Here is a 9,623-nt window from a genome sequence, read left to right as displayed (position 1 = left end):
TGGCTGCTGCACCTCTTTTTTTTTTTTTGCTTCACTTTGTTAGCGGAGAAACTATGTAATTAATTGAGCCCTTTGCAGATTGTTGCAGCCAGCAACAGCACAGCACTAAGGACGTCCGGACAATGACTGACTGGTGAGTGAAAAAAGGTTAGGTAGTGGGGGTCTATAGTCGATTTTGCAGCACAGAGAGAATCTAATTGATTACTCTCCTTCCTCTATTATAGGAGGTAGGTAGGTACAGTACTAGGTACTAGTGTTGATACTCTCTCTCTCCAATCTAGAATTGGCTGTATTAGCATCCAGCATATATATATTATTTGCACCCAGAAAATATGATCACCTATATGGGGGCTCTTTGTGTTTGTCAGAATGGAAATTGACTAGGGGGGTTAATAATTAGAGTCCCATATGCTCTGAGCAATTTAGTTAGTTAATGTCAGCAGAGCCCGGCTCATACTTAGATGCAAATTGGTTGAGAACCAATGCCATGGTGTTGCTTTTTAACCAATTCTGCTGACAGTTAACTAATTATACACCATGCTGACATATAACACATCACATCACAGGCTTATATAATTTCAAAACGAATAGCAGAAAGAAATGCTCCGCCTATATCGCAATCGGGAAGTTTCTCCTCCTGCTTTTCTGTCCAGGCTGTATATACCCTTCTCTAAACTCTTGTCCATTTAGAATTGGAATTTCAGAATAATCTTTTCGCGGGGGGGCAAAGATTGTCTCTGGGCCCGTCTTTTGGTACTCGTTCCAGCGGAAGAATTGACGAAAATGTGTAGACACCCCTCCTCTTCTTTGCCGGCTGTACCCAGCAGTCAGTCTCAATGTAATTTCGCCTTGATTCCCCCACCAAGAGCGTTCGGGACCCAGTCTCGCCTGTGACACCATCTGTGATTGATCTGAGCTTAGAAATTGCCCTGACCGAAAGTTGTGATATTTATTGTTTTTGTTGTTAGTCCAGTCGAAATCGATTTAGTCGGAAACATTCCTTACACATAAGGCCGTTGATTTCCTCATCCCAGAGTACGCTGCGCCATGCCACGTCCCCATGCATCACCCCGAAGGAACGAATCCTCATCAGCGAGTCTGCGAGTTTTTGCAGAAAGTCAGGCTTATTTTCTTTATTGATGATATTCTGTACTCGGATCCCCGCCCAGCTGAGAATCAGCATATGCGTCTCAGAGGGAGGAGTCGTTATTATTATTATTATTATTATTATTATTATTATTATTATTATTATTATTATTATTCAAGTTTAACGTCCATACCGAGCCTTTCGGATATGACAGACCCCGAGTCATGGGCCACAGCCCCTATCTAGCTCTAAACTCATCTTTGACCATTCTAGACCTTTTCCTCGCCCCAAACCACCTTACTGCCTCCCCTATTATCCCTCTCCATCCCTCTCTGCCTCTTTTAGGGTTTCTAACCCCCATTCATCATCCCTGCGTGCCTTATCTGCTATCCGTGCAGCATCCCCTAGGGGGCACCCTATGGTAGTCTCTGCCAGGAATTACAATAGGGCTTGTAAGGCTTTAGGGTTCCCAAACAGCCTACCCTCTGGAGACTCCTCTGCCATTGTTGGTCTAGCAAACCTGGTCCTTATGAGACCTTGATATAAGGTCTCCTGCTGCCTCTGCTACTGCCTGCATTTGAATAGGAGATGGCAAACTGACTCTTTCAGGGCCTGGCATCCCTGGCATGCTTCCGTTTCCTCTGCCCAGATCCTTTGCAGGTAGGTTCCTATGGCTGCATGGCCCGTTTTGAGCTAATAGTACCGACTAGTAATCTTCTTAGGGGCTGCTGCTACTACTAGGTCTTGCTTCCAACCTGGCTGAGCCCTATATGCCCTTTGGTCCACCTGAGTCCTACATCCCAATACCTGCACTAGCCACCTCTGCTTGCAAGCCTTAATCACCTCTACATGGGCCCTATAGGTATAAGCTATGGAGAGTTCCCCAGACTCATTCTATAGGGGCTTGCCTACTGCTCTTTTTGCTGCTTGGTCTGCCTTCTCATTCCCTTCTATACCATGGTACCCAGGTACCCATTGGATCATGGTTTGTCAGCCCTGTGCCTCTAGGGCCTTGGCTGCTTTATAGGCTCGCAGTACTAGGCCTTAACCTGGGCCTATCCCCTGGTGCCGGAGCCTATTAATAGCTTCCTGGGAGTCTAGTAGGACTGTGACCGGGCCTCTGCCTCTGATCTTAAGGGCCAGCTCTAGGGCTTAGCAGACCCCCATAAGTTCTGCATCAAATACCTCCTTCCCTAGTCCCAGGGGGATCTCCCAGGCTTGCCAGGCTCCCTAGGGGTTCTGCCATGCAATTCCCACCCCTGTATGCCCATTCTCTAGCCATGAGCCATCTGACCATAGGGTGAGCCCTAGGCAGGCTCTCTAGGCTGCCTTGATTACTTCTTCCATTAGCAAGACCTTACTCTGGCCTGGGAATGGTCCTGCAGGTATCCATATAGTTTCTTTGAAGCCCTCAGACAGGTCAATTGGCAGGGTCTCTGCTAGTCACTATGCCAGGTGCTGCCCTAGTAACCATGGGCCCTGATAGCTGGCTTCTGCCTATGCCTAATCCCCTAGTGGCTGCTTGCCAAGCTAAGCATGCTGATGCCCCTCCCAGAGGGTAATTGGGAGGATTTGTTTTACTGGGTAATCTCCAAATAAGCTGAGCAGCCTGATGGTGTACCCTAGTTGCCAGGCCTCTAGCAGTGTCTCTGCTAGCTCTAGGCCTGCCTCTTGCATTAAGGGCCCTATAGGGGTGGTTCAGAACATGCCTATAATAGCCTGGGCCTGCTGGTTGACCAGCTGTTATATGCCTGCTAACCAGTCTTTTTGACCCTGCCACTATAGCTCTGCCCCATATAGGGCCACTGCCTGTACTGCTGCCACCTGAATCCTCCAAACCAAGCCTAGGGGTAATCCCTGCTACTGGCATAGGGACTGTACTTGCACCTCTGCCATACGGGCCTTACATAGGTATGTTTAGTAGTGGACCTTTAGGGTGAGCCCTGTATCTAACCATATACCTACCCACTGGGTGGCTTCCTGGCTGAATAAGACCTGGTGCCCACCAACTAGAATCCTAGCCCATTGGACCTGATCCCTAAGCTCCCATCCCTACTTATAAGTAAAGAGTACTGCCTTAGTCTTCTCAGCATCAAATTAGACTACATTAGCCTGTCCCCAAGTTATGGCAGCCTTCCCAGCTTGCTATAGCTGCCTGCAGGCCTAATCTACTAAGCTCCCTAGGGCTATAAGGCCTATATCATCCATAAATGATAGGGCCCATATCCCTGGGACAGCTGCTTCTATAGCCCTAAAGACTCTACTTAGGTAGATCACAAATAGTATAGGGGATACTGGGGACCCCTAGGGGACCCCTAAGTTAATAGGGTACTCTGGGCACTAGTGGCTATCAACCACTAATTGAACCCTCTGGTCAGCTAGGAATAATTATACCCAGCAGATCAGGTCCCCATCTAACCCTAGCTCCCCTATCCTTCTAACCAGCTTGGCTGGGTCCACATGGTTAAAGGCTCCCTTTACATCCATAAAGAGAGCCCCTGCAAGCTGCTTCTATCCCCAGCCCTAGTATACTTCCTGGATTAGGCATGCCATAGCGTTTATGGCACTCTAGTGCCTGCAGCTCCCCATTTGGCCAGGATGTAGGACTCCCATGGTTTCATAATAGTCAGATATGGCCTCTGCTGCTATCTTTTCTATAACCTTCCCTAGGCAGTTAAGCAGGCTGATCACCCTATATGCCTTGACTAGGGTATAGTTGGGCTTATTAGGTTTCTGGAGCAAGATCCCCTTTGCTACTTTCCATGCCTAGGGATAAACCCCTAGGCAAAAGCATTGCCTAGCTAGTGCCACTATCCGGGGGCTGTCCCAGCTCCATAGGAGCCATAGGGCTCAGAAGTTCAGCCTGTCTATCCCTGGGGCTTTCTGGATTGCCTGGCTAAATAAGGTATACTGTACTGTCTCTTCCTTAACCTAGGTGTGAATCTTCCCACAAGGAAGGTCTTCTTGAGGGCTCCCTCTAGGGGCTGGTGGGAATGCCACCTCCCAGACCAGGGCCTCCTTCTCAGTAATAGTAATAGCCACCTGGCCCTGGGGGCCTCAGAGGGTAGGGGTCATACTTGCAGCCTTTGGGGTAGTATATCAGAGGGCCTTCCAGCATTGGGTGGCATCCTCTGAGCCTAGGCAGTCCCTGGATTCCATAGGCCCTATTAGAAAGGCTTCCCAGCACTCTTGCTTTGCCCGCCATATAGCTCTATAGTAGGTGTTCTGGGCTTCTTGATATTCCCTATCCCTTAAGGTCCCTGTCTGCCATGCCTGCCTTGCCTGGGCATATGCCCCTTAGGCTAGCTTGATTTCTGCTTGCCACCAATGTTTTGAGTAGGGACATACCTATATTGGTTTGGCANGCTGTCATAGATTCTTGGATCCATGAAGCCTCCCTTTCTATATCCTCCTCTGAACAGGCATCTGTTAGGGGTGGATTACTAGCAGCAAGTTCCTTCCAAGCATGTGTAGCCTTCTCTAAGGCTTCCCTGTCTGCCTAAAGGGCCTATAACTGCCAGCCAGTTACTTCCTTAATAGTCTCTGTAGATGCTTTCTTTATAGGTTCCCATTCTATAACTATGACCTCATGGTCTGACCCTGTAGGATGATTGCAATCCACAAACCATATAGGGAGGGGCCCTACTTCTGGTGTAGTTAGGGACAGGTCAATAATTGATATCCCTGGGGTTGACTTTGGCTGAGTTGGGATATCTGGGTCATTATTAATATAGAGATCAAATTATTCAACTAGGGCTTCTAAGGGCCTTACATTAGTCTAAGCCCTTACCTATGGGTTCCATAGGGGACTATGCACATTAAAGTCCCCTAATAATAAGCACCTCCCCTCTATGACCTTGTCCCAATTCACATCCTCAATAGCATGCCTGTGCCTTGGATCCTCCCCTTACCAGCAATACCCAGCTCTAAGCCAGTTATCATAGCAGTTCACTACCTGGGTCCTCTGAATCCTTTCCTGGGCCCTACCTAGCTCCCAGATATCTAATGCCATTAGATATGGGTGGTCTAGGAGGTCAGTACGGGCCTCTATGGCCAGCTGGTTAAGTAGGTCCCTGCGGATAGCCATAACCACCTGTGAGTCTCTGTGCTCCCCTTTCTCAGGCTAGTAGAGTAGATAACCCCCATGCCTAAAATCTCTATTAACATAGGGTTCCTGCAGGCAAGCTAGGCCCACCCCTAGCTGTAGCCCTAGCTCCAGGGCCGCAATAGTAATTGCATAGGCCCTGCGACAGTTATGCTGTATTATTAACATTCTGTTGGAGAGCTAGGCCCTGTACCTGCCCTAGGGGTCTGAAGGTTCCCCATGTCAATATTGCCCTGTATGATTGCGGTCCTCAGGGTTCGTGGAGGCTGAGTACTTAGGTTGGGGGGTTTCTCTTGGTTGGGGGGTTTTCTTGGTTAGGGGGTTTCTCTTGGTTGGGGGGTCTCCTTTTCTGAGGCTTAGGTAGTTTCCTGGCTTGGTATTACCACTGCAAAGCCTGGTGAGCTGGGTATTATTGCCTGAGCTGATTCCTGGTCTCCTAGGGGGCCTCACCCTGGTCCACTCTGCTTGCTAAGGCGTTTCTGTGCTTCTCGTATCTTAGGACAGGTCCTTGTTGTTACTGGGTATGGGCCACCACAATTACCACATTTTGCAGGCATATGCTGGCAAGCTGTTCCCGACTTCACTGTACAGTTGACCACCTTATAGGTATGATTAACCCCCTCATGGGGCCCTGCACAGATAAAACATAATAGGGGACGATCCCCACAAGCCCTGAAGCTGTAATGCCCAATCCCACAGTACCATGGGCATACTGTATCTGCCCCTAGGTCCCAATAATGTTCTGTTCGGTATCTGGACCCCCCAAAGCAGATTCTATTGATCAGGATCTTCCTGGCTTCCTCTAGGGAGCCTACCGTAATCACTATGGTAGAGCCCTTCTGCTCCCTAATGTCCTCAGGGTTCCGGAGCCATATAGGGTCTCGTTTCAATCGGTATTTGGTTCCTAGTTCGATTTCTTCGCGGGCTAGGCCTAGCCCATTGGCCAAATATCGTCTGGTTGGCACTCTATGTACCTTGACCTTATACCATTGCTCAGGGAGTTCCACTGATACCACTGCTGGATCTGCTTGCCGGGCTGCTGCCACTAGGAGGTCCCTATAGCTAGGGACCAGCATTGACCCTAGGGATCCCTTTTTCAAGTAAAACTGACATAGCCCCTGTTGCCATATAGCCCATGTCCACCACCTAGATGAAGCTTGGGAAGCCTTTCTTTGCTAGGGCCCTATTAATGGCCAGTATGACTTCTTCACGTTCTGCTTTAGGAGCTGCCAGCCCCTCGTCTCTTTGGAATAGAAGCCTGCGGGCTTCCTTGTTCTTCTCTTTGGCTGGCACTAGGCTTTCTGGTTGTTGGGGCTCCTTAGGGCCATTAGTATTGCTTGATTTTTGAGCCTTCTTCTGTCTGGCCGGCACCACCTGCCACTCCTGGCCCCCAGGCCTGGTGGCCATTAGGGCTGCCACATCTGCATATGAGGTTCCTTTCTTTACCAGTTGTTTCGGGGCCTCTAGGGGTCTCTGCATCAGAGTCTTTGGCAGTTGGTCTTTGATCTGGCTATTGCTTCTGGCTCTGCTTGCGGCTCTGCTTGCTGGTCTGTGCACCTGGTCTGGGTGAGCTGGCAGGTCTGATATAGGGGCTTACTTGGTGGTTGCCATGAGCTCTGTATGAAGCTTGCTGACTTCTAGTTCTAGAGAGGAGATTCTCCCTAGATAGTGCTCTTCCCGGACCTGTTATTCTGCCTTCCAGTTGTTCATAACCTCCATAAACCATACCCATATCATGTCTAGGTCCCCCTGGGGCTCTTGCTGCTGATTCTGAGCTTGCTGCTCAAAGGCTCGTTCCACATTGCTTGCTAAGGCTTGGAATTGCTTGCTGATATCTGCTACAGCAGATTGGCATGCCTTTTTGCCCCCCAGGGGTCTCTGGGTAGTTGCACATCATAGTTATCTGGCTATATTGCGGCCTTTATTGGCCCGGCTCAGTATCTTGCTATTCCCTAGAGTCCAGAGGGCAACCTGGTTTTCCTGATCATTCTCAGGCCCATCCTTACTCATAACCAGCCCTAAGGGTCCTGGTAGATTCCATCGGCTTGGTGTTGGGGTGTCTGGTACCCCCAGGATCTCCGTGAGTTGGCTTGCCGCATGGCTATTTGCCGGGGGTGACGCGTAAATAACACCACCACCATGGGGGTCAGGGGGGTCCATGGTGGTTTTTAGGGGCCTAGGGGCCTCTCTGAGTTGAATGACGCGTTAAAAAGACGTGTTTTGTCGTGGGTGCTGATTTTCAGTGGAGCGTCTATTTGCTTTTGGGTTCGGGAGGAGTCGTTGGAGTAGTGAAGTTCTTAAGTAGTTTTAGTAGCTAACAGTTAGCTGAGCTTTATCGGGATATGAAAATAGGATTATCATATTGTTTGTCTATGATAGATACTAAACCCAAATTGTTTAGACCATTACACCTGGTAATGGATCCTCGATTGCCAAATTGATATTTTTCCCAAAAAATTCTCTCTTTGGAAGATCAGGCCGAGAACACATCATCCAGGTCAGCTACCTGCCAATGATAGTGCGTTGAACACAGCACCTTATCTACTTTGGAACAGGAAAATATTGTTCCTGGGCGCCCCTTCAACTTGGTGTGGCTGAGCTAAGGCCCACCTGGGTTAGGATCCAACCAGCAGCATGATGTGGACCGCAGGGTCGCCAGTGACTACTTCTGGATGCATAGAGAGTTGTGGAAATATTCTGAGGGCTGCACGTTAAACATGTTGCGCCTGGCCTTTCTCAGCAAGTGGTTTGTTTAGGGGTCCAGCAGCTATTCCGAGTTCGAAAAATGAATCCTCCAAATTATCGACCTTTACCCTGAGATCATCCAAACCTATGATCCTGACATGGCACTATTGGAGGAGATGCATTTTGCACTGATGTGCCTGTACCACCATATGAAATCATTGCACAAGATGAAGATGGAAGAACCAGATTATTGGGACCAGGAGACATGGGATTTGGCCTTTCCGTATGGCATTCTGCGGGCCACTTTGCAAGAGTATCGCAGCAAGATAGAGTCTTTGGTGGACTAGGATACCTACATTGATTATGTAGAGAAAGGGGGCTTTCTTTCAACAATCTACTGCATTCTTGAAGAATGTAAGTCTGCAAGATGCTGCTATCCTGGACAAACAGCATGACACAATGATATGCTGGCTGGTTATTCCGTGGCTATCAGTCTCGAGCTGACGTAAGGATTGATTTAATGGTATAGCAGTGTAGGCTTATATATAGAGATACTGGATCATTGCTGCGACGACTGACGTTGTCTAAGAGAACTCCAATGTATATTAAAATTAGATAATGTCAGCAATGGTCCAAGCAGAAGCAAATATCATATGGCTAACTGCACAAGAGCTAACATGCAGGAAAAGCTGCATCGCATGCTTAGTGAACTTTATATTTCCCCTCCCTGGATATGATTATTAGGACACTGCATTCTATTACACGTTTACTAGAGAAAAAAATTGCTTGAGATGTCACTCACTTTGTGAAAGAGTTAAGATGCTCCTTATTATGCTGTCTTAAGATAAGCTTCTTTATACATAATTGATTTTGATCCTTCTAATCACCGTGATTCAGTCTACATATGCTATAAACCCATTACAGTATACTTTTAGTACATGCGACCATAGGGTGTGGAAAACAGGGCTTCCCGTCCGCTCAGCCGTACTTAAGCCACACGCCGGCTGGTTAGTAGTTGGGTGGGTGACCACCAGCGAATCCCAGCTGTTGCATGTAATCTCTTTTTGTGATTTTTTTTTACTTTTTATATTTATTTATGTTGTTTTTGACTTTGTTAACAAGTATAAGAACATAATTCTCAGTGTTTTGATGAAATATATATATGTGTTGTGTTGTGCTCTTGTGAAGATTGACTCGGCAGTCAAATTAGTTTGGAGAAATATATATTTATCTAATCGGATCAACTGCATAACACATCAAATCCATGACCATGATATGATACAAGTAAAAGAAGGATTGATTAGTTATATAGAGGAGGGGTCAATCCCTAGATCTTACAAAGATCAAATAAGCAAGCAGTCTTGGACTTGACTCTCTGGCATGAACATTGCTAAAATAATAGCCCTCATGAAGGCTCTCATCTCGCCCAGCTTGTGATGAAGGAAGGGAGGGACAACAACCTTGGAACTTTCATGTGAGAAATACAGACACCTAGCTTATTTCTTGACAATACGATAAATAGAACAGAAAATATAGTTTATCAGAATTGTCATCAGCAAAGGGAGAAAATAAGAAACAAACAGAGAGAGAGGGAGGGCGATCTTCTGGATATGTACCCAGATCACTCTTTCTCTTTCCTTCCCATTGCTGACTGTGTACTGTACTGTACTATACTGTGCATATCCCTCTGGCTCATCCTCAATCTATGATTTGGATGTACTGCAGTAACAGTAGTAATATCTCCTC

General features: G+C 47.5%; 4 protein-coding genes across 4 annotated transcripts; all 4 read right to left on the bottom strand.

The window, feature by feature from the left end:
• Window positions 1–3,655: 3,655 nt before the first annotated feature.
• Window positions 3,656–3,932, bottom strand: VTN77DRAFT_7738 (uncharacterized protein; the record flags this gene model as incomplete). The annotated part of the gene is made up of 2 exons (XM_069424159.1): window positions 3,656–3,843; window positions 3,899–3,932. The coding sequence occupies 2 exons, from the start codon at window positions 3,930–3,932 to the stop codon at window positions 3,656–3,658; spliced, it is 222 nt and encodes a 73-aa protein (XP_069275247.1).
• A 1,062-nt stretch (window positions 3,933–4,994) lies between these two features.
• VTN77DRAFT_7737 (uncharacterized protein) lies at window positions 4,995–5,360 on the bottom strand (the record flags this gene model as incomplete). Its single annotated transcript, XM_069424158.1, has 2 exons — window positions 4,995–5,210; window positions 5,253–5,360. The coding sequence occupies 2 exons, from the start codon at window positions 5,358–5,360 to the stop codon at window positions 4,995–4,997; spliced, it is 324 nt and encodes a 107-aa protein (XP_069275246.1).
• Window positions 5,361–5,638: 278 nt separating this feature from the next.
• On the bottom strand, window positions 5,639–6,268 carry VTN77DRAFT_7736 (uncharacterized protein; the record flags this gene model as incomplete). The annotated part of the gene is made up of 1 exon (XM_069424157.1): window positions 5,639–6,268. The coding sequence occupies one exon, from the start codon at window positions 6,266–6,268 to the stop codon at window positions 5,639–5,641; it is 630 nt and encodes a 209-aa protein (XP_069275245.1).
• A 70-nt stretch (window positions 6,269–6,338) lies between these two features.
• VTN77DRAFT_7735 (uncharacterized protein) lies at window positions 6,339–6,803 on the bottom strand (the record flags this gene model as incomplete). Its single annotated transcript, XM_069424156.1, has 2 exons — window positions 6,339–6,729; window positions 6,790–6,803. The coding sequence occupies 2 exons, from the start codon at window positions 6,801–6,803 to the stop codon at window positions 6,339–6,341; spliced, it is 405 nt and encodes a 134-aa protein (XP_069275244.1).
• Between the last annotated feature and the right edge of the window lie 2,820 nt (window positions 6,804–9,623).

This window comes from Rasamsonia byssochlamydoides (assembly GCF_041956645.1).
Source record: "Rasamsonia byssochlamydoides strain NRRL 3658 unplaced genomic scaffold VTN77scaffold_63, whole genome shotgun sequence".
NCBI classification, from domain to species: Eukaryota; Fungi; Ascomycota; class Eurotiomycetes; order Eurotiales; family Trichocomaceae; genus Rasamsonia; species Rasamsonia byssochlamydoides.
This window is presented reverse-complemented; position numbering and strand designations above follow the sequence as displayed.